Below are 25,479 nucleotides of genomic sequence, written 5' to 3'. Positions count from 1 at the left end.
TTACCACATAGGTGTTGGATTTGGTGGCTACTATGCTAACCATGCAGGAGAAAGAAATAGGATGTCAAACACACTGGTATTTGCCAGCTGTGTTTTCGGTACGCAATGTCTTTTTCAGGCTTGTTACCGTTTTTATTTATTTTATCTTATTACTTAATTGGTGTCACTGACTTAGCCCCTAACTATTAAATTCAGCAATTCATACTGCAATATGATACCAAAATTGAAGTTCTGTTGAAATATTATCAGAAAGAATTTATGGGAAAAGTTGATAAAGGTCTAAAAAAGGTATATGATTTATTGTATTTTTAATTTTTTTATTATTTAATGGCATTTATCTTTATAAACTGATCTATACCTTTTATTTTTAAAAAAAAATTGTATCTAGTAATATTCTAATACGTGAAAGTTGGTACTAGATTTTTTTACCTGTCAACGAGAACAACACACATTGGTATCTGGTTGTTTTTTATTTGTGCAATCATCAAACAATTCTGCTAGACTCCCTACCGATTGCTACAGATAAAGAGCAAAAGAAATCAAGTATAGTAAAGCTGGTAAATTAACTTTCCCCATTTTTACTTTCATGTTTAGTTTATATTAACTACTAAGACTTGTTAGTTTCATCTCTTTTACTTAAAAAATTATTATGCACTATATTTTTTATGGACTCTTGTTGAAAATTAATGTTTCTGTCTTTCGTTCGATTATAGTTGAATTTAGGTGAAGCTTAATTTTCACTCTAGCATTTTGATTCCTTGAACCACTTCTGTGTTGTAAGCTTAATTGAAAATTTGATACTAAAATATATTAAGCATTTTAAAATAAAAACAACATGAGAGAATGGTTATAATCTATCTTCTGAAAATCGGTTCGGACCGACCGGTTGAACCGGTTGAACTATGAACCGCTACAAAAAATAACTCGGACAAATGTTAAAACCCCCAATTTCAAAAACCACAATTGAACCATCGAATCGGCCAAGAACTGGTCGGTCAAACCGAACCATCACCTGGCCGAATTTTTGGAATAAGGGAAAAACACAAAGTTCTGAAAACGGTTCGATCCGACTGGTCGAACCGGTCAAATCGTGAACCGAGGGGAAAAGCGGTTCGGACCAAGATTCTGAAAACCAGTTTGAACCGATTGGTCGAACCGTGAACCGGTATAAAAAATGAATCGGTCATATATCAAAACCGAAAAATTCAGAAACCGTCGTTGCACCGTCGAACTGGTCGGTCGAACCGAACCGAGACCCGACCGGTTTTCTAAAATTTGCTCAAAACGGTGCCGTTGGTTAGAGGAACCCTAACCAGTAACTAAAACGCGCAGCACCTTCTTGGCCTCTCCTCTCTCACAGTCTCACTCAGCCACTCTCCTCCTTCCTCTCATCGAGCTTCTCCTCACTCCCTCACTTCCCTCTCTCTGGCCTCTGAACAAACACACTGAAGAACACAGAGAAGACAGAAGAGAAATCGAATGCAGCTTGGAGGAAGCACCGAAGCAGCCATCTCTCGTCGTCGTTCCTCAACGTCTAGCCACTGCCACTGCTACAGCTTTGGCGCAACGTCGCCCTTGTTTGCCACGCATCCACCTCCTTTTTGGCCAAGCTTCTACGTCTATTTTTTGGCCAACCCTTGTTCTGCCCTTTTTGGCCAACCCTTGTTCGAGCTGCTTAGCCCTCTGTTCAGTCCTCTACGCCGCGTGTTTGAGCCTCTGTTCAGCCTCTGTTCCACAGCCTTTCAGCCACCGTTCCACCATTGTCTGCCTCCATTCAGCCATCTCCGTCGCGATTTAAAGCTTCTCCCTTTTCCCTGTACTGTTTGAATTTCAGAACTGCTCCATCCTAGGGTGATTATTTTTCCTTCTTCTTGTTCTTTCTTGTATTAATTATTCAGTTATTGTTTTTCTATTGTTGTTTTCATGGTTAGTATGTTTTCTAGTTCTTATTTTGTTGTTAGTTTGCTGTAGTTTAAAATGTTAATTGTTCTTATTATTTTGATTTTCAGTTTGAATTGATCTTATTAACTTGTTAATTTGATAAATTATTATTTTGGTGTTGTTCTCTACCTTTTGATTGTTATATTGTGTTTTGTTGTGGTTGATTTAATAAATTGTTCATTGAGTGGAAGATGAAAACTTGCCATAGTAAAATTGCTCCTGCCATGTTAAAACTGCTTCCCTCCTTTCTTCTGCATCTCTTGTTAGAGACTTTACCACTGGTGATAAAAACTCGGTTTCTGCCATCTTCTCCTGCACAGTACTATTACATAAGATAACTAAGTAATTAACAACAACAAATATAGGAACTACAAGATCCTATCCCAATTTATTTTTGGGGAGTTTAGATGTACCTCTGAATTAACTTATTTGCCAGTTGTGTTATTTTCGATATTGCTGCCTTGAAATGTTGTAAGGCCTTTGTTAATTTCTCTTTGGCTTAATTAAATATATCATCTCGTGCTTTTATATACTTCATTAAATTCATTGTATTGGCTAACTTTATATTCATTTTGTTCTTCTAATGGGTAATTCTCTACAAAAAGATTATACAGTGGAATAGTTCATGGTGTTAAACATGTGCATTTTATATAGCTTCATATGGAAGTATAATCATTGTTGTCTTAGTCAACACATGGGTCAATGATTAACAGAACAATGTATTTTATTCAATTTGCTTCTAGAGTTGGCGTGTTTGGAGAGTCTTGACATTTCTTGCAGTAAAGTCGCTAATTTTGGCATCAGCTTTCTAAAAGGTACTTTCCGTTTCCTTGTATTATTGTGGTGTTTCAGAACAATCAGGATTTTTTATTTTATAGGTTCAACCTAGCATTTTCATCTTCTTCCATGGATTTTTCTTTGTTTTATGTTTTTATGAGAATATATGGTTATAATTCTAAATGCAGCTATCAACCAATCAGTTTGTCTTTTCCGGGGAAAAATTTCAGTTATATATCCAATCTTCCTTGTGCTTCATTTCTTTGATGTAGACTTCAGTTGTATAAATCATACTTGGAAAAGTCTCTTTGTTTTTCCTTTTGTCCTTGTAATTTCTGAAGTTGATATTGTTTATGTTAGTCAGTAGACATGTTGCAGTGTGAACTATAAACAGTACCGATATACAATACTAGCATCTTAGCTTGCCAGTTTGAACAGAATTCTTGAGTTTCAGTATTTCATAATTATCTATGCTTCATTAATTTTCGATGATGTCCTGGTTCATTTCAGGGTTGCAAAAGCTTTCCTTACTAAACTTGGAAGGGTGCCTTATAACAGCTGCATGCTTGGATTCTCTTACAGGTTTAATTGCTTGATATACTTTTATGCTTATTATGTTGCTAATCTAGAAAATTGGTCGCTTTATTATATTCCCTAGAAACAATACAACTGTACAACTACTAAACCTATAAACCAGCCAACATATTTAAGGATATCCTTCAGTGGTGCCATTGTGAGAATGGTTGAATTCTTGTCTTCTCTCTCTGGAAAATTTAATTTGTACAATTTGTAGAGTTGAAGTTCAACAAAAGCAAGAAAAAGTTGCCATAAACAAGAATAAGAAGAGAAAAAGATGATACTTTTATTTGCAAAATAAATAACTTGAGTGGTTTATACACTCTACTGTACAAATGTTATCCTCAATTATCAATACAACCTAAGATATTATCATATTGCAAGCTCAAAATTGCTTCACCAAAATTAATAATGAATGAAAGAATGATTAGAGAGAACTCAATAAGGGCAACCTCAAGCAGGAAGATCATTCTAACATTACAATGCACCCTTGAATTCTTCCAATTTGCCCTCGAACTGCAGGAAGATCAAAGAGTTCTAGCAGCAGTCCCACTGCTTCCCTCCTCTCTTCTGCATCTCTTGTTAGAGACTTCACCACTGGTGATAAAAAATTCGGTTTCTGCCATCTTCTCCTGCACAGTACTATTACATAAGATAACTAAGTAATTAACAACAACAAATACAGTCAATTTCACAAGAAATGTTGCCTTATTTTCAGAATTCTACCTTTGTCTCATCTTTGCCCGAAGCCATATTTCGTAACAATTGAATGATGTTAAGCTTCTCTTTTCCATAATCATATTCATAGAAAACTGGATTTTTTGGAGGAAAAAAGAAAAGAAAAGAATAATCAGTTACACAAGTATTAAACCGTAACTGGGAAACACATGATAAAGGAATTAACTTTATAAGAAACTAATGGGAAATTGAGAGCAAAAAAGGAAAAATCAATCACACATTAGTCTCTAAAATTTGAACTATTAGTCTCTAAAATTTGAGTTAGGTAATTTAGTATTTTTAATGATAATGTTTAGGATAAAATAAATTTTTATGATACATATGTAAAATTTTAAAGTTAAAAAATAAAAGAGTTTATTTATTATATTTATGTTTATTATGAATTTTTTATTTATAAATTATTTTATTTTAAAATATTTTATAAAATTTTAAAGAATTTAAAAAAATAAATTATTCTTCGTTATAAACATGTTTATTATAATTTTTTTAAGTTTTAAAAACTGTTTTAACATTCTTATGCACTAATAGCTCTTAGATTTCATAGAATTTGATTGACTAATAATTTTAATAAGAAAAAAGTTTAGTTCATTATGCCTATTCCATTCTCCTAGCATTTAGTTAGTACCTAACTTGTTAAAATTTTAAGTTCAGTCATGGAGAATGATGGCAAAGAGTCGTATAAGGATGGTGATCAATCTGAGGATTTAAGTGTTGAGTATGAGTGCAGTTCCGATGAAAGTGATGATATGGTAGATGTAACTGTAGATGAAGCAGAGGCAGATATAATTAATGCTGATGGTTTTGAAAAGTTGATAATTGATTTGACCATTGAAGACATATGGGAACTGGTGTTTGATACAGAATATCAAGTTTGTGAATTTTATGCCAAGTGCTATGGATTTGTGTCCCAAAAGGACTTGAAGACGGTGGATGCTAATGGAAACATTAATACAAGACAGTTGGTTTGTAATAAAGCAGGAGAAAGACATTGGAAGCACCTTAAAAGGGACAATCGGCAAAGGGAGCATAAGGCAATTACTCGTGTCAACTACAGGGCGAGGATTTGATTCATTCGTCACTATAGAACGGGTAAGTGGAAAGTTAGTGTCTTTGAGAGTGAACACAATCATCCACTGTGTCCACCTAAGTACAGACATCTCATTGCCGTGAATCGTAGGCTTGATGAGACCGATAAAACACAAGCAGACAGCTTACGAGCATGTGGTATTAAAACTTGCCACATAATGGGTTACATGGTTTCCCAAAAAGGTGGATATGATAAAGTGGGTTTTACCAGCAAAGACTTACATAACCACATTAGTAAGACTAGGCGTGGCAAAGTGAAAGACGGTGATGCATTTGCTGCGTTGGCCTATCTATTTTCTAAGGCAGACAGTGACCCATTATTTCTAGGAAAGTTCACCTTAAAGGATGGTAGGTTGGATAATTTGGTGTGGGCTGATGGAGAAAGCATTGTTGATTACGAATGTTTTGGCGATGTACTGGCTTTTGACACCACTTACAAGAAAAATGTATACAACAAGCCCTTAGTCATATTTTCAGGGACCAACCACCATGGCCAGACAACTATCTTTGGATGCGCTCTGCTCTCAGATGAAAGGTCCGAAACTTTCAAGTGGGCACTGAAGGAATTTTCGGAAATCATGTCAGGAAAACTACCTGGAGGCATTGTTACAGACGGAGACCGTGCTATGAGAGAGGCTATCTTAGAAGTATTTCCTGGTATACCACACCACCTTTGTGCATGGCATCTCCATCGTAGTGCGGTACAGAATATAAAAAAACAAGCATTTTTGGGACGATTTTAGTGTATTATTGTATGGACAGTTTGCCGTACAAATATTTGAACAGAGATGGAACGAGATCATATCCAAATACGGACTTGCCGAGAATGAATGGGTCCAGGGCATTTATAATGATAGAATGAAGTGGGCTACCGCATATTTGAGGGAGCACTTCTTTGGCCGCATAAGAACTACATCACAGCGTGAGGAAATTCATTCATTATTGAAGAACTATGTTGACAGTAAAACCAGTCTCCTTGAATTCATGCATAATTTAGTGAAGTACTAAGGCATTACCGAAACAACCATCTTACTGCTGACTTTAAAACCTTTTATAAGTTTCCTGTTTTGACTACGTGCTTGAAAAGTTTTGAGAAACAAGCTGCTGAACTTTATACTAGAAATATTTTCAAACTTGTGAAAGATGAGATAGAAGCAGCAGGTGCCTTAAATGTGACTGAATGCCCAAACAGTGGAGACATTGTTGAGTACAACACGAGTGAGTATTTTAATCAGCAATGGAAATTTAAAGTATCTTACAATAAAGACAAGGACCTATTTGCGTGTGAGTGCAGGCTATTTGAGACTCATGAATTACCGTGTTCCCACATCTTTGGGGTCTTGAAGCATCGCAATGCAAAATGCATCCCTACATCTCTTATCCTGAAAAGATGGACAAGAGATGCAAAGAGTGGTTTTATATGCTCAATTGGCGAGCAAGACACTGCTGATGATATAGTGTCCACACTTAGATGCGGTGCAATGGCATCTATTTGTTGGAAGCTTTGTGATATTTCTTCCAAAAATTCAGCCGACTATAAGAAAATCTCAGGTGAGTTACTTAAGCTAATTTCGAAGGTGCAAAATAAAGGTGATGCACAAGCGAGGCTTTCCCCCACGTCAGCGCTAATAGGTGATCCAGCTATTGTGAAGTCAAAAAGGGCTCCAAGAAAGGTTCCAAAAGGCCAAAAGAGGCAAAGATGTTCGCATTGTAAGTCAAGCAGGCATTTCCTTAGGACATGTCCATTACTCGCCAAGGAGGACTCCCCCGCCGAATACTCAAATGCTGAAGATGAACCAATGGTATTAATATAATGCCTTGCTTAAGGATATACTTTATGCTTACCTATTATTTTAGTGTCTTTCGTAGAACTATTAAATAATGCTATATTTTGAGCAATTTTTAAAAATTTTTTAGCAGGTTGAAGAATGTGATGCCAATAAACAGACTCCCGTTTAGAACACAAAATCAGTAGAAAATACACTCGTGCACAATAACAATAATTTTAAAGTAAGCACTTGTCCATGTTATACCATCTATCAAATTTATTGTCATTTCAATTCAAATTTGCAACATATTATTCTCGTAGTGCTTATATTGTTTCTTATTATTCTATTACAAAAAATTCAAGGGTTGTGGAAGCAAAAAGTCTGTATCTAAATTGACAGAGACACCGAAGATTAGAGCAAATGGCAAAAAAAAGTCGACAGAAGGTAACATTTCGCATATCTAATAATTTATATTAGATAATTCAAGAAGGAAAATTAAAGTCTTAATTTGAATTTAAATTATTTTAATCCAATACCATAAGTGCAACTGAGAGTTTAAGGGTGAGTGAGGCCAACACTTTGAGAAAATTCTTACTCGACTCTCGCTTGTCTGACTAGTTTCTTTATTTATTTTTTTTAAATTCTGTATCGTAATTATTTAAAAATTATGATTTATGTTTAGACCGAAGAAATCACTCTAACTCAAGAGACATTAAAAGATAAGACCAACACATTAGGAATAGAAGTGACCGAAGTTCCAGATGCATCCACAACCAAAATACCAGGATTGCCACAATATCCTATGCATCATTATCCAGTGGTCCTTCCTTATCAACCTTATGGTGGAGTCCTCCCTATTCCTTTTCATCCTGTTCCAAATGGCATGGCGTACTTCAACCAATATCCTTCTACTGCCGGAATTACATCATATCCTCAGTTTTCTCATGTCTCGTCGTATTCTAGTGGACCCAGTGATAGCAATACATGGGCTGGACTTTTGAATGATGTCATCAACAACAAAAAGCCATAGAGTTATAATCTATATATTATATTTTTAATTTATGCATGTTAAAATTGCTGATTATATCTCCCTTTCAAGTGCTTGTGCTATCAATTTATAAAAATTAGGGCTGGTTCCACAGGATTAGATTTACAACATAGGATATTTTTTATTATTTTTGTTTTTATTATTTTCTTGTGGGCATATGAACTGTCTAATGACATACGACATTATATTTTGTTTACGTTTGTGTTGGTATTTGTTTGCCAGATTATTTAATGTCTCCATTTGACTAGAGATATAAGTATTATTATTTTTAAGGTTGGGTTTTCTTGACCATCATTATTACTTCTATGTTTTATGATTTTTCCGCTAGTGGTGCTTATTATTATGCCATTTTGACATTATGATTGATTTGATCATAATTAGATAGATTCAGAATCAATACATATTAGCTAATATTAGTATCTTTGATATATGAATTGAGCTCTGTTGGGATTTGAAGTGAAGATTTTTTCTATTACTTTTGTTTTATCTTATTTATTTATTAGCTCTAAGGGATATTTCTTTGCATTTTGATCATTCCCTCTTGATGTGGGAGTTCTAGTGCAAGTGGAGTTTTCCCTTTTTTCTGGAATTTTGAAGTGGAAGTGAGAGTTCGAGTGATTTGGATTATACCCGAGAGAAAGGGCTGGTTGATGCAGCTTTTGTTTAAATAATTAAAAGTTCATTTATGCTCAATTTTGAATATGCTGCCTGATCAGGGAAAAAAGGTAAAGTTACTCAGCTCATATATGTGTCTTTCACTAATCTATTATGTTTCACTCAGTAAATCACTATTGATGTCTTTGTTATTTATGGTTATCTTTCAGTAGTTTGTTAAACTACAATTCCCAAATTCACATATTTTTTGTTTATTAGGCAGTCGATGACAAGCAAAATGAAGCCATCACAGCTGCATCTAATAAGTTGGCCAAAAGAAAAAGCGATCTTGAAGAAAATTTAAAACTTTCACATGATTTAAAAGTAAGTATAGTTTCATAATGATCTTAGGCTTTCTATTTCTTGTATTTGTAATTTTCTTGTTCTGCTACTTACTGAAAACTATTTAACTGGGTTGATGGATTCTCACGCTCATACATAGCTGCTGCCTCTCCAGAAGTTGTTAATACAAAATACTGACTTCATGTGTTGTTGGGCTTATTGAATGCCTGAAATAATGATTGCTTAACTTAAACTTAGAAGTTCACATTTTTCTTGGGTTGGGAATGGTTCTTATATGTGGTATACCTCACATAAGTAGAAGTTGTTTAGGCTGGAAGGATGGATGAAGCATTGACCCCTTAACCTTGTATTGAAACATAATATGTCTAGAATCAAAGTGGCATTTCATGCATTTTCTTAGAGTATAGTCTTGATCTAAAATTAATATTAGAGTGCCCACTAAACTCTAGTTGCTGCCTTGCTTTGATGAATTCATAACTCTTAATTCCATTGATAAATTCTTGGTTTCTGATTGATTATGTCACTCATTTCCTTAATCCTTAATTAGGATTAGGATTTCACTTCATTATAAATAGAGATAGTATTCCTCTCTTGTAAACACATCATGTTCTATTAGACTAATACGTCCATATTTTTTAATAATCTTTCTTCTTCTCTTTTCTTTCTCTTCTGCTTAAAACTTATAGTCTCAACAGGCAACTATATGATATTTTTTCTTGTTCCAGGTGTTAACCAAATATTTTTTGGTCTCAGTAACCGGTGCAGCCACAGTCACAATAGCAGGGATAGTCAAGGAGGCCGTCACCATATTGGTATGAACTATGATTCGATATTGTTCTTATCTTTTGATATGAATATCCAGTGGTTCCTCTTAATCTTGTATGTTTATTACCAGATCCTTTCGGTATCATTTTGTCAAGATTACATTGCTTCAGTATATGAATTAATTTAGTACTATATTTTTTATAACTGTTGCACGTTATGTTCGAATAGGATAGAGGTTTCTTAGTGTTGCGGTTGCTGATTGTAGATTTACTTGCGCTTTCTTATTATATGCTGTTTATGTGTAGGTTGCGGTATTGTACTTTTATGATAAATTTACATGGGTGAAAGGACTCGGTCTCTGCACTATTCTGTTTGGTGTCAGTTTATTCAACCGGTACAAGTAAGTCATTAGCAAATTTATCTTCCAAAATTCTTTTTCCTTTAGTTCTATTATGCTTGTTTATATGTTTTTTCGGTATATTTTTCTATTTTAGATATCTGAAGCTTCAGAAGGGCCATTTTGGTGAAGGCGAGGTGGCAGTGCTTCACACAACAGATTCTGCTGGCAAATATGTTATTCTTAAGGAGATGGATTAGCAGGATATCTGAAACCTTCATAGCAACATCTTTAAAGTAAGTCCCTCAGTTGGACTATTGTTAAGTGATGCATGAAGCTATAATAACTTATTTATCTACAGATATATATAAATTGACTTTCCCTTTTTAATCATAAGATCATTAGTGCTTGTCTTGGTCATCTCAGGGCTTGAATGTTGATGTTATCAACTACTACTGCTATATGGCACTCATTAATACTTTGTCAATAGAGAAATGTACCACTTTTATTGTGCACCTTTCTTGTACACCTTTCGTTTATGATATAAAAGAGGAATTTTTTTTATCTTCTCTCACTTTTTATCAATCACTTTTAATAGGTATATAATAGAAGTGTATACTAACTACTAAGTAGTGCATATAAGATCTCTCAATTGCTATATTTGTGTAGCTCCTACGACTCGCCTGCTGACCGACTTCATGTCATATTTTCAGTAGTTACCTCTTGATTCTTCCATTGGATTTGTGATGTGAAGGTGCTTTCCAAGTTTATCAGACCAAAGGAAACAAATCGCCCAGCGATGATTAACATTTAAGCCCAATCATTCATCACTTCCATTTTAAAATTTTGTAATTGAATATCTTGTATTCTGTTAGTGTTTCATCGGTAGCACAAATTTTGGTATTCTTGACTTGAATTGTCAAGATATATTTTGTAGATTAAGGCAGCAGGGTGTAGTAGATGAAAGGTTCATTTTTGTTTTAATGTATCGAGTTACATGTTACTATTTTTTGTTCTTATGTAATAAATATAACTCTTTGATTTTGTTCATCTAATTCTGAGTCATGTTCAATCTTATAAAAGGGGAGTATAGATTCTGAAAAAAACTCAGTGGGTAAAAAACTCAGTGGGTAATTTTGAGTCATCTAACTCTACTGTTTATATGCACGCTTTTATAGTCCTCTATCATTACTCAATATGATATAAAACCAAATTAACAAAAATGGGTTCAAGATACAAGACTGAACTCACAGATTTGTCTTGAAATAAGACAAGTTCTTGCTTACATTTTCTGTTCAACAGAACAACCAAAGCAATAATTGAGACCAGTTAATAGAGCTCCAACAAAAGATACTGCCACAGTAGTTAATGAAATTTTGAATTGAACCTAAATTTAAATTTCTCATCAAATTTATGCCTGGAAGGAAAAATATACAACATCTTATCGCTAAAATGGAATAACTACATCAACTACATTCCTAATTTTTCTTCATTAGATATATAACTACATGCTTTTTATTAGACTAAATGGAAATAAAGATTGGCCTTATGAAATTGGACCCTATAACATGAGGATGAAAAAAAACCAACCTAAATACAGGCAAATAGAAATTACAATGGCAGTGGGATGGATCCTCTGAGAGATTCCCAAAACTATCTTGGAGATTTTGAAGAGAGACATCTCCCATATGAGACTAACTTCAGCAATGCTCTTGGTTTTCGGGTTCGAATTTTCAAGCGGGACAACTGCCAATGCAATCAAATAAATCAATAATGTGTATAGTAATCAAAGCAAATGCAAAACAAAATATAAAAATATGCAATTTCACCAACACAATCACAATATATGAAGCTGAAGCATAAAAACTACAAACATATGCATTAACACTGCTGTATTTCTAGTTAATAGTCTTGCCTGAAAAGTTTGAATATATTCTTGATGGTGGATAAAATATTATTATTTTTATTTACTTCAAAGGAAAAAGGTTCATGTATGAATTCTAACATTAAGTTTAGATCATGCAAAATATGATTACCTTCTGACGGGTTGCTCTTGATGCTTTCCAGCAAAGTAAGCTCCTTGATCTTGGTTCCAGTTTTCTGCAGAGTAAGAATTTTAGAATCAATAGGCAGTTACAAAAGAGACACTACTAGTTTACCGAAACAGAAAAACACTACTAGTACCCAGGCTAATGGAGATTCTAAGCAAGCTACCATCCTTGAATTACGAAGTGTACACATCGAAAGAAAATGAATAAAGAAGCAACATACAGATTCTCTAGTTCAAGCGTTTCAGCAATAGAAACTACTTTGCATTTCGACCACCCACTTCGCTGGCTTTTTGCCTGCTGGATTACATGAGCAAGAGATACCTTACTTTTTACAATACTTTTACTTTGACCTTGTTCCCTAAGCTTTCTGCAGTCCAAGTGAGACTTAACTATTGGATTTCTTTGGGAAGCTGATGCTTGCCCTATACTTGAACCTTCTACACTTCTGTAAGATGTTGCATGAGCATCAACTTGCTGTGCATCATTCTTGTGCTCTGATGGAGAAGCTGCTTCTTCTATAATTTCACCCCTTGGATGAGCTCGAGCGACACCGACATTGACACCACTTAATTCTCTAATGTGTGATGAACTATCATCAGTAGCAGGCAATGTAAGAGGAAGTTGAACAGCTGAGCCTGCATCTCTAGTTGACTCGCATCTAATTTCTATCGTTACAGATGTTCCGAGGACAAATTCAAATGCTTGTAAAATGTGACCTGTGAACTTCTCAGCCGTAGATTTTGTCATTTGAGAACTAAACATTAGCTGCACAGTTGGAGCTGCACAATATTGCATCCTCTATCATTAGATAAATGGTAACTAATTGTCAATACAAACAACAAAAACAGGATGGAGACACATAAGCAACCTACCATAATAATAACAACAATATCAACACATTAAACAAAAAAGAAAGCTACTTATGAAAGCAAATAAAAAGCTGCATAACTGGATTAAAAATCACTATTAACTTTATGACGAACCCAAAAGCAAGTTTTCAATGCATTTTGCTACAAGGCCCTTCAATTGACTAACATTAAGTGTAATCAAGTACATAAACCAGTTTACCTAATTCTTCACAAAGCAACATGCAAAAATAAACAGCGAGAAATTGATGTTTACCTGCCCCAAAACTGACAGAGATCAGCTTGCCTTCTTTATAAAAAAATTCTCTCAGTCCAGTAACTTGAATCCTCTCAAGAACCTCTAACCACATCTCTTCAATACCTTTATGGTTTTTACTCAATATCTGCCTTTCATTCATTCTACTCTTGTTGGGCATATGGGAATAAGTTTGTTGAGTGGCAGAACCAGACACACTGGGAGAGGCGCCAGAAAGGGAGAGGCGCTGGACGACGACGATTGGACGAGGCTCGACGATGGAGGGCAACGGGGCTCAACGATGGAGGGCGAAAGGGCATTCAAAGAACTTCCATAGAGGAGAAAGACACAGTGTTTGCCGAGTTGAGTGGTTTAGCCTTCCTTCTCCTTTAGGTTCTTTAAATTCCGTGGGTAGCTAGCTACCGAGATCAATGCAGTCAATTATTGCTAGGGTTTTACCGTTTTGGTGTGCTTCAGAGGGGAAGGGGGCACGAATGATATTAGGAGAAGATGAAGAACATATTGATTTTTTATTTTTTTGATATGTTTTGCTTTGCTTCAGAGAGGGGATGAATGATTAGGGGAATTGGAGAAGACGAAGAACAATTGATTTTTGTTTTTTTTTTATATGTTTTTACAACATAAAAAAAAAGGATATTTAAATTTTTTTATAAAATTAAATAAAAAATATTTTTTAATTTTTATTTAATTAAAAGAATATTTTAATAAAAATGGTGATATAATATATATTTAAAAAAAATTAAATACTGATGTAAAAAAAAATACCACATAATTTATTACTATTTATCCATATTTTAAACGTATCGGTACGTGTGAATTTATTATCATACCGTAGCAAACACCTAAATTATAATACTCCATTCAAAGTCAAATTCCACTTCCAATTACATTCATATTATTTATTGATACTAAACTAAATGATATAAACGCTCAATTTAAAAAACACAGAGTAGATACCAAAAATATAAGACTAATTTTCGTAACCTAGCTAAAAGAGTGGCTAATAAAACAAATATAAAAATACAATACATATAAAAAAACCTTATAATCTACCCTTTAACAACTCTAACTCATAAAAATACCATATATTTTGTTAATTCTAACCATCTATTTATATTACTCCTACGATGATATACAAGAGAAAATGTCACTTGTTAAGCTTAACAATTTATAATTTCTAATTCAGTAAAAAAAATTACAAGATTTAGTTGATACATATTTATTGATAACACTTTATCTTTGACTTTTTCAAACTTTTTAACTTAATTTCATCTACATGCTTCTTTATATTAACATGTATTAAAGAGAATTTTGTTTTAGTTTCACAACTCGTAAATCTTAACATTACAATCTTTGACCATTTGATTAACTTTTATTTCCAGCTCATATATAAATTAAAATTTATTTTGATTTCTTTACGAAACTCATACGGATTTATGGTGGCAATTAATCCACATCATTTATTATGATAATAATTTGAACTTATTAAATACTAAAAGAATAAATTGACAATGCACAGATCATAAAATAACATTGATTTCAAATATAGACTTAAAAATCAATGACACGAGATTGCATAAATTAACGGGAATAAATTTTTTCAATTGTCAAAAAAAAATAAGAGTGTAAAGTGTAATCTCTAATTTTTTATTATTTTTTTATATTTATTCTTAGTCCTACTATAAAATTAATGGTTAAAAATCATACTTTACTCCCTCAATTGTTAAAAAAAAAATTGAAAAGATCCATTTTCTAAATGAACTTCTTAAATGAAAAGATTTATTATCAGGATGTTTCCTTTTAAAGTGATACTATAAAAAATTTGATTAGAGAATTGATTAGCATGAGATAAGATTTATAGATGCTAGGTAGCCAAAAAATAATTACAATATAAAAATATTATATAAAAATTTTTATTCTCTTGATTAGCAAGTGACATACACATTCTTATCACTTATCCTCTTTATCACTAACCATTTTGTTGCATGCTTTGAGTCATTAATGTTCTTTCCAAAATCAATTTCAATTTCTCCCAAATCAAATCCCTAATATTCTTCAATCACGTTATTATCCATTAAAATACAATAATTCTTTGCCAAAATTATAAAGGTTAAATTAAAATTTTTAACAATTTCTACTATACAACTTATATTTTACATATAGACTATTAAAAAATAAAAAATAAAAAATAACATAATTTTGGTAAGCAAAATTTAATGATAAAAAATAAAATTTTTGTTAATGGATATTTTTTCAAAAAATAATTTATTTTTTCTTAAAAAATAAATAAAGTTAACATTAGTTAACACAAAAAGTTTTAAATGGATTAAAGAGGAGGTTTTTTAAAAGTTAGAAAGGAGGAGAATGTAATTTATAAAATAGAGGGGAGGGGAGTGTCATTTTAGCATCTCGTAGGAGAGGGGAGTGGAATTTTCTCATTAATTTAAGAATTTGACATTTTTTTTAATTCAATTATGATAAAATTTAAAAACATATGTGTTAACTTTATAGTTACTTATGCAATAACTAAAAAATGATATGTATGTATATAAATGTAATATCTAATAAACATGAATTTAATTTTTAGATGTTAGTTGTATGTAATTATGGATGTTATGTATATGAACTTATGAATGTTATGTGTATGAACTTAGTTAGTACAAAATAATTATAAATGCACATAAAAACACAAAAAAAATTAAATCAATTTATTACCATATCTCATCAAAATTAGTGTGCTTTTCCATATTCTCGAAAATTGGTTGACTGACAACAACCTCATCGGGTGAGTCCGTCTGTTGTTCAAATTCTTCAGCACCTTCTACCATAGGTACCGTATTAAGGTCGAATTCAAATACCATACTATTTACAATGATAAAGACGATTTCTTGTAAAATTCTTTGGCCTATCCTAATTGTGTTTGCAATGGTATTAGAATTGTGAATTTTGAATGAAAATAATTGAATTAACGGAAACAAAATCATATTAGGATAGCTTTCAGGTTTTGTATCTCCATTGAATGATGATAAATGACTTAACATAAATAAAAAATCAATTACAATTAACTCATTTAATACAAATTATCATTACCGTTCTTTATAATTATTATTAGTTTTATTGTATTCTTAAATATAAAAATCAAATTATAAAAGTAAATATTAAGTATTGATTACAAGAATGTCTAATAGTAAGGAATATGATATTATAATGGTCCATCTAGTGTTCAGATGTATCTTTGTACAGATTTACAGATTTTTGTTTTTATTGCATCTCCTGTGGACACGTGGTGTTTCTCTCTGGCGGGAAGTAGCTAGCTGTGAGGAAACTGGCGAGGCTCATTGGAGGATTGGGCGAGCCGGTTGGATAGGTTAATTCAGAACAGGATTTCGTTGTAGAGAGTTCTGTTTGTGCCATAGTTGGGCCTTTTAGTTTGATCCTAAAAAAGAGTGGCTGTAACCCAAGAAGTTGGTTCTCTGGGCCAGTTTTCTCCTTTCATCAAAAGGAACCCTATCAGCGTTAACGAAGACCGCCGCCGCGGGTCTCATGACTCTCACTGTCTCCGACAATTGGCAAATGCGTCTGTTTCGGGTGCTCCTTCCTGATCAATGACTTCTCCACGGATGCCAATCTCCAGCTCATGCTTCATAGCCAGGTAGCGGTGGTGCTCACAGACATCATGTTGGTCAGGTGCGCATGTCCCACAGTCAATCGTGCTGCTCGTCCTCCGCCGTGCTTGTCAGTCGAAGGTATGAGCTGCTCTGCCCACTGAATGATCTGCTTTGAGTGTTGGCTTCGAAACGTGTTCAGGTTAGATCGAGTATATGTATTGCATTTGAAACGTGTATTGTGAAGTTCTAGTTACTGGTATTGGCTTGAAGGGGAAAATTTGAAATGCTGCTGATGTTGTGGATATAGGATTAGGAATCCATGATTTTAGTCTGATTGGAGCTTGGGTAGTTAGTTAAAGACTGAGTCACATTAGATCATTCTTCTTCTTTCACAAACTCCTATATGAACAAATTGTTAGATTCCTTAGACATATGTTTTAGTTAAAAATTAGTAAGTTCAATATATTGTGGGTTTGGAAAATTGTTATTGCTACAGATACTACTAATAAGCTAGGCATGATAATGAATACATGGCTGTTAAGAAGGCACTTCCTGTTACTGACCCATAGGTGATTTTCATGTTTTCGTAAGAACTTTGATGGCTCAGATTTTCTCCATGGAGATTGAGTTAAACTGCTAATTCGATGTAGTCATATTGTAAAGTAGTTTGTTTTTTCAAAATGTAATGTCCTTTTCATGTTTGCGTCTAAATATTGGAGCTCTTGTAAAATTGAGGACTTGTAGCACTCTACTAAGCATGGGCACCTTCATAGATACTAGAGACATAGACATGGTAATTTCAATTTTTTGTTTCGTAGCAGACATGCCACAAATATATCATGTAAAGCAGGTCATAAATGATTTATAATTAGATCTTCATATGTTTTTTATATTATAAGACCCCGTTGTTGTTTTTTTATTTTTTAATTCTTGCCGATAAAATGTGGAAAGGGTTTTTACCCTGTTGTCTACAATTCTGCTGGGAAGCTTGTTGAACTTATGGTGCTCTGTAGGTTCTTAATTTTTTTTAACTTCATGAAGATGCGCTAAAGTTGGTGAGCTTTGTCAAGGAAAGAAATACTTTATTCAATCTAATTTTTCATTCTACGAAGAAATAGATGAATTAAACTAAAGCAGTTAAGTAGAAGACAAGATGAGCGAATATTTGTTGTTAGTTTGGTTAACTCTGTATTTTTTGTTTTTGTTTCTGGTGAATGTCTTTATGAATTCAAAAGCCATATAATATGTTTTAATTATATGATTATAACTTCAGTAGTGGTATAATCTATTTTTTTTTATAATGATGCAGTGGTGTTTGCCACTTTTAGTCATTGCTTGATGGGATTCGTTCATGGAGTCATGTAGTTGTCCGAACTTGAGGGTTTATATCGTTCCATGGGTGGTGGGATTCATGTGCATTTTTGTAGGGATCAGGAGATATGGTTAGGAATGTGTACATGGATTGTTGCTGTCGGGGTGGGTGTTGTATGATTTTCACATTGAAGTTGGAGTAGCTGAGATTTTCGTGCAGGGGTGAAGAAATTGTTTGCTCAGTTCAGGATAGATACTCAGGTTGGGTTCTTGTAGTTTAGGAATGTTAAGGGTCTTCGATTAAAAGAATTATATTTTGTTTAGTCACTTTATGTTTAAACAGTTATAATGCAGGTTATGCCTTATTTGTGGAGTAAGATATAGTCTCTTTGGGATAGTTGTGGTTGATGTTTTGACTGTATCAACGGCGCGATTATGAGTTATATTTATCTATTTTGTATGTAATCAGGCTAGAAGATTGCACACTTGTTGCTAATGGATTTCAAGTGCATGTTCAACAGTGAGTGTGAAGACCTCGAGTGATGATAAATGGGACGATGACGAAGGCCTCAAGTGCCATGAGGGCCATGAATCCGGGGAAAATAGTGTAGGGGGTGCCGTCGATGGTAACAGGTCGGCTGGTACAGATGACGTGGCAGAGGGTGGTCTCAGTCGTCCAGTCGGTGCGCAAGACTTCTTGGGAAAAGAGTTTGCAACGAAGGAGGATGCTTATGTTGCCTACAAGGAGTTCGCTAAATTAAGGGGTTTTGGAGTTCGAAAAGGAGATGTAGCTCGTGTGAATGGGGTGTTGATTAGGAGAGACTTTTTCTGCCATCGACAAGGTACAAGACATCCTAAGCACTATGACCGTCCTGAGCGAGTAAGGGAGGAGAGGTTGGAGAGTCGCACGAACTGTAAGGCAAAGTTGAAGATTTACTATGATATGTAACATAGCGTATTGGAGAGGGTTTTTTGATTTACTTATACTCCACAACGACTTCGTTAAATAAGATAATACGATTCTAGACTTTCCCGAACCCACACATATATTTCTTAGGTCTAACAATACAAGATAAATTAAAAAAGAACAAATACAAAGACAAATCAACAAAACAGAACCACAAGTTGAAAATGAATAAAGTAAATCATTTGTTAAATGAGTAACAGCGATTTTTATAATTATTTATGGAATTTTCTCAAGATTCACGTCATTCATACATTAAAAAAATTAAGAAAAATTTACACTCCTTTCTTTTGAAAAATTTTAAAATGACACTTTCTTCCTTCATAATTGTAAAATAAACATTCTCCTCCGTTATGACTTGTAAATAATCTCCTTTTTAATACATTTTAAATTTATTGTGTTAACCAATACTAACCTCATCCATTTTTCAAGAAAAAATTGTTTAATTAAAATAAGTGCAGGATTTTGGCTAGGTCGAGCTCCAGAGTGTCTTTGTGTTGGTGCAGTCATACACCCACAGACGAACTGCGGTATCCGAATTGTCCTTGTGCCATTTAAGACTACAGAGATGTATGAAATGGCATGCTTAGCTTTTATGATCTGTAGCATTTGTTTGGATATTTGAATGGTTCAGTTCTAATATGTTGTATAATGAGATGTAAGGGGGCCTCCGACAATCTGCTTTTATCCTGATGAGGGAGTTATCATGGCGTTTCTTTGGCCACAAAATCGACTGGCGAAGATTGTTTCTTTTGGCGGCTATTTCGACTGTCTCTAGTATTTTCTTTCAGATGATTGTACATAGGTATTTACTAAATGATCAATCTCCTTATGAAAATGATTCATCACACCCATCCTTGAATAGCAGTACCACCAAAGAGGCGATACTTCAGCAGGTTCGACTCATCCTTCCTTACTCTGTTATTTTACTTAATTCATCAAATGAAGTAGTCCAATCAGTCGCATTTGAGTCTGAGAGAGCAGAAACCTGCCTGAATAGTTCTATCTCTAGAAGTAAAAGGGAGGACAAGCTTGCTAATGCAACAAAAAATACAAGGTTTTTTCTCCCTCTTGGTGTTCCTTCTTATAAGCAGGTAGAAATTGGTGAGATCTTGAACCTACCACTTTTCTATAAAGTCACCAATAAGTTGATGCATATATATTTCTCAGAGACACATATAGTTGTTGCCATCTCATGAGGCCCTTTTGTATGCAAAGAAAGATTTGATAATACCCCTTTGGTTAATGAAGGTCCTGATCTCTATGCCCTTTTAGGGTGAAAATATAGTTTCGCAAATGAAGATGTAGTTTCTTGTACAGTAAAAAAACATATATGAAGTTGCATTGTATATAATATGTATATTTAGTGTCCATAAATCAAGATTTGTTTTCAATATGTTAGAAAACATTGCTTGTGAGCCGTATGCCTTGTTCTTTATACATATGTAATATGTGAGCCGTATATCTATGTTCACTTGTGATATTATTTATTTTATGGATTCAGAGGCATTACTTGTGTTATTCATATGAAGTTGATAGCAAAAAATCAGTAAATAGTTTGACTAAATTATTTTCTAATATTGTATGTGGATTTTCACCATGTCCTAATCTCTCAAGTATGCTACTAGTGTCTATAGGTTGGAGTGTTGGACAACTTAAATGATAAATTTAGTTATGAACTTATGATCAAGATGTTTTGCCTTGTTGCCTTGGACACAAAATTCTCACTATTTCACCTAATAATGAATTGAATTCATACCATCTTAAAATTATAATAAAGTTTGATTTTTATTTGTTAATTGAGTAATTGGCATGCCAAATTTTAAATATCATTGCACCTTACAATTAAAGTCTAAGAAGCATAATATTCTATCTATTTTATACTTGTTTTATTTTTAGTTGTTACATCTGTTATCGTATGAAAAATACTTTAATTCCTATAACAACTCCTATCTAAATATGGTTACAAAACATATAACAAAAATTAAATTACAATAGAATTCATTTATTTTTTTGTGATATTAAAATTAGAAAATACAACATAAATATATGTATCAATATTAATATGTTCGGTATATTGTTTTTACTAATTTATTTTAAATAAATATATTAAAAATTAGAGTTTCATATTAAAAGAATTTAAATTTTGGTATACATGAGCTTTTAAAAACATAGTAAACATGCAGGTTTTTAAAGATAATAAAAATAAAAAGAAATTTTTGTATGTACGATGTAATAACTTTATATGCCATTTGAAGACATTTTTCATTTAATTTCCTTCTTCAAGGCATCATAATTCTCTCTTTTATTTTTTTAAATATCACAAGTACTCCTTTATTTAATTTTTCTTTATTTCATTCCATTTTTGTTTATTTAAAATATCCCATGAATTTTGCGAACGCTGACAAAAGTACCCATCAAACAAGAAAACTAATGTTGTACCCATGAAAGATGGGTTCCGTGTGACAATAGTATCCAAACCGTGATTTTTTGTTGACTTTTTAATAAAATTTCTAAATTACCCCTTTTATCTTCTTCTCCAAATTCTAAATTTCACAACCCTCACCCCTCGTCTTCCTCCTCTGCTGCTGCCAGCCACCAGGCATGAAGAATATAAAATTAATTTCCTTTCATTTAATTCTTCAGCTATCACACAATTCCCAGTCATCCTCCTTCCAAAGATCCCATTTTCTGAAGCATTAAAATTCATGAGATTTCAAAGACAACACAAATTTGGAAACCCGGAGGACAGAACATTGAACTTCATCAAAACTTGAATAAACAAGAATAGATATTAAAGCTGTCAAACACACCAGAAGATAAGAGAACAACACAATAAAGAACCACCTTTAACAAACCACCACCCCCAGAAAATCTTCTCAATCCAAAGCAACACCATCACCTTTCCGTTGACTCCAAATCTAAAAAGATAAAATTGATAGCTAAGACACAAAGAGAAAAAGGGAGAAACAACACATACGATCGGCCCTGGACAAGGCTGCATGTGTACTGATTGAGAACGATGATAGAACCTCTCTGCAACTTGTCAGAATGGATCAAATCGTTCTTCTGCATAGCGAGCATGCTTTTCTGGTAATGGGAGCCATAAGAGAGAACCAAACGGAATCTCTCGGTATTGTTCTGTTGCGATTGCACAAGTTTGAAGTCCATTACTTGCAAAATCGGCTTCAGATCCTCAGCTGAACTGGAATTCTCGCACATCTTCGTAATCACCGATTCGGTGAGTTTCACCTCCATTTTTGGGAACCCTAGCAAGAAATTGAAACCACGTTTAGTGATGTAAAACGAAACTCCGAAGTTTGGTTAGAGTGCGCTGAAGCATTTTAGAGAGAGAGAGAATTTGGAAATTTTATTAAAAAGTCAACGAAAAATTACGGAACCCATCTTTCATGGCTATAACGTTAGTTTTCTTGTTTAATGGGTACTTTTGTGGGTACAAATAGTAGTTTTTCCATTCAAAAATAAAGAGCTGAGTTCTATTTCACATTCTATCTCTATTTTTAGACAAAAATTTTGTAGGCACAAAATAATTCTTCCTAAACAAAAATAAATAGCATTTTCAAGAGAATAAATGAAAACTATTTATGTTGTACACAAAGGGACAAATTAAAAAAAATTAAAATTTTAAATATAGAAAAATATATATATATAATAATTAACAAAAAAATAATACAAACACAAGAGTCCCCAAATATATATATTGGATATGAATATTATTAAATTACTTTTTCATCTTAGCCCATAACAACAATAAAGAAGTCTCACGGCCCATAAATTCAGTCCAACATAATAAACAAATTCAGTTATAATTTTAGTCTTTATTATTATCTTATCTTTATCTTATCTTTATTTGCTTTTACCTTTTATAGGCCAATGTTCTATATATATTTAGTTTTACTTTCATAGTCTACAATTTCAATCAATCAACAATCAATAAAATTTATTCATTTTTTCTTTTCTTTTCTTATTCTTTCACAATTTTATTATTTTTGCGTATTCTTTATGTACGAGTCCCCAAATATATATATTGGATATGAATATGAATATGAAATTTCTTAGATTGGTGACTGGGATTTGTTTTCTCATATGGATATAAATAAAAATATTAGATACTGTAGATTAGTCTCTTTGAATTTATTTTAGAAATATAATAAATATTATTGCTCACAAATAAATATATCACAAGGTTAAGAATTATTTTATAGATAATTTAGGTAACTCCATCTAATAGATCTCTTTGACAAATCCATTAAATATTTTGCTTATAAACTGATATAATAGAGATGTTTCTCGTCTACCAACGTTGTCGAAAAAAGTGCATTCCCATCCCCAATGCGGCGTGTTCCACAAGCCCAGTTGATGACGTCCTCCGCAGTGGTACCTAGGCTAATAACAAATTTCAACTCCTTTCTATCCGAGAAAATTACCTTTAATTTTGGTAACACGATGCTTATCTGAATAAATAAATCAATCAATCAATAACGATTAAGAAAGGAAGAAAGAAAAATAAGTTATTTTTACTATTAAAGAGAATAAATTATTATATTTTATATATTATATATTTCTTATATAATATAGGTAACAATAATAAATAAATAAATTAAAAAAAGAAAACAATTCAGTTAACGAAGATTACCGTAGAGAGAATTGCAGTAAATTTGATTGGGAAGAATGAAGGAGATGCGGGTATATATAAAAAAATTTTAGTTGATTTTTTCTTTAGAATTCTCTCTGAACAAGGTTAATATAATAGTAACACATGCAATTAATAACACGCACATATTATGATCATGTTAATGAAATATCGAATAATTTTTTGTCATCATCTGTCCCAATATGAACTTGGGATCATAACAATTAATAACAGTAAACTTCAATATTCTCGCCTTTTATTAATATTGGCAAAGTCCATATTTTGTTTGCAACAACTTGCTGCGTGTCATGTGATCATCATAATGTAAAACCAACACATAATCATTTAGCAATTGAAAAAATTATTTGTCCCATATGAAATCTCTATTATAATACACTAACTGTCTTTAATAATAAAATGTATGTACTGGAATACTAAAGATCCCTGGAGTGAAGACTAAAATGATGGAAAGAATAATGACCAAACTACTAGTTGGTACATATATAATGAAGAAAAGAGTTTGGAATTAATTGAGACGAGAAATGGTAAAATAAATCAAATAAAAAATTAAATAAATTTCTTTTACATATAAAAACTTGAGTCAAACAAAAAAATTCTTAATAATAATTTCTAAATTTAATTAATTAAAATTCAATATCAACATAATTTTTTCTTTTGCATATTTTTTATTTAAAAATAATTTTTATTTTATTTAAGTACTAGAATAAAATTCCTTTCTCGTTAGCGTTAGTATTATTTAAATTACTTAAATATAAATATTAATGCAGTATCATGTATACTATGAAAAATAGTTCAATAATAATAATAATAAAATAAAGGGTCGCTCTATAATAAAGATGTAAATTCATACAGATTTACAGATATTCCTCTTAAATTCACCTTAAAATGACACGTGTGTAGCTATCTTTTTTAGAGGAGCACCTCACTCAACGACCCAACAGGAGCATCAGCTTGTGGAGCCAATTAGTGTTATTACTTATTACTATCCGTTAAGGTAGTATGGCTAGGTGGACTTTTTGTTTGGATCGAATATTCATGGACTTTTTAATTGTGAAAAATTGGAATTAATTGTTAAAAGGCAGAAAATATTATTTGTTTTAGAGCAGGAAATAATAAAAAATTTTTTAGCCATTAAAATTATGCGAAAAAATATTTTAAATATAAATTTTTATATTTGCTTCAAATTAAATAAAATAAAAATAAAATAAATTACAAATATTTATAAATTTTTACCATAATTGTTACATATAATAACAACGTAATAATTTTAGTATTATATCTAAATTAATTTAAATTCAATTATTCTATATATTAAAAAAATTAAATAACTTATAAATTTTTTTATTTTTTATTTTATTATTTTATACAAAAATTTTGAATGCTTGATATCTTAAATTTTTTTTTTAAAATGATAAAATATGACTTAACAAGTAAGTATAAAAAATAAGTATTTATATAATAGTTATACATCTAGATATCTAAATCAAACAAGAAAATAATTCTTTTAACAAATTTTAAACAACTCAAAAGTTAACACAATGGATATGTATGAATCAAAGTGATAAAAAAATGAGAGCTGCGATAATGGTATGGTGGTAATTGATTGGGGTTAATAGAAGAAGAAAATAAGGAAGGACAATAAAACAAGGCAACATAATAGTGACGACGAGACAATAATAGTTATATATGTAAAAAAATAATAAGAGAAAATAATAGTGTATAATATGATGAGATGATATAATCAAAATAAAAAA

General features: G+C 32.4%; 3 protein-coding genes and 2 long non-coding RNA genes across 5 annotated transcripts; 4 read left to right on the top strand and 1 right to left on the bottom strand.

Moving 5' to 3' along the window:
* LOC107621819 lies at positions 2,628–3,473 on the top strand. Its single transcript, XR_002355762.1, has 2 exons — positions 2,628–2,756; positions 3,229–3,473. It is a non-coding gene; the product is annotated as an uncharacterized LOC107621819 (long non-coding RNA).
* Positions 5,277–7,077, top strand: LOC107620849 (protein FAR1-RELATED SEQUENCE 5-like). The gene is made up of 4 exons (XM_016322954.1): positions 5,277–5,819; positions 5,905–6,119; positions 6,206–6,920; positions 7,039–7,077. Exons 1-4 carry the CDS (start codon positions 5,277–5,279, stop codon positions 7,075–7,077), a joined length of 1,512 nt encoding a protein of 503 aa, XP_016178440.1.
* LOC110268149 lies at positions 7,110–7,942 on the top strand. Its single transcript, XM_021114040.1, has 3 exons — positions 7,110–7,128; positions 7,250–7,331; positions 7,570–7,942. Exons 2-3 carry the CDS (start codon positions 7,308–7,310, stop codon positions 7,915–7,917), a joined length of 372 nt encoding a protein of 123 aa, XP_020969699.1. The 5' UTR covers positions 7,110–7,128; positions 7,250–7,307; the 3' UTR covers positions 7,918–7,942.
* Positions 11,383–12,153, bottom strand: LOC110268221. Its single transcript, XR_002356333.1, has 2 exons — positions 12,031–12,153; positions 11,383–11,740 (listed from the first exon to the last, which is right to left on the bottom strand). It is a non-coding gene; the product is annotated as an uncharacterized LOC110268221 (long non-coding RNA).
* Positions 17,533–19,035, top strand: LOC107620850. The gene is made up of 3 exons (XM_016322955.1): positions 17,533–17,568; positions 17,727–17,784; positions 18,608–19,035. The coding sequence occupies exons 1-3, from the start codon at positions 17,533–17,535 to the stop codon at positions 19,033–19,035; spliced, it is 522 nt and encodes a 173-aa protein (XP_016178441.1).

This window comes from Arachis ipaensis, chromosome B10 (genome assembly GCF_000816755.2).
Source record: "Arachis ipaensis cultivar K30076 chromosome B10, Araip1.1, whole genome shotgun sequence".
NCBI lineage: Eukaryota > Viridiplantae > Streptophyta > Magnoliopsida > Fabales > Fabaceae > Arachis > Arachis ipaensis.
Note: the sequence above shows the minus strand (reverse complement) of the source record. Positions and strands in the feature narration are given on the sequence as shown.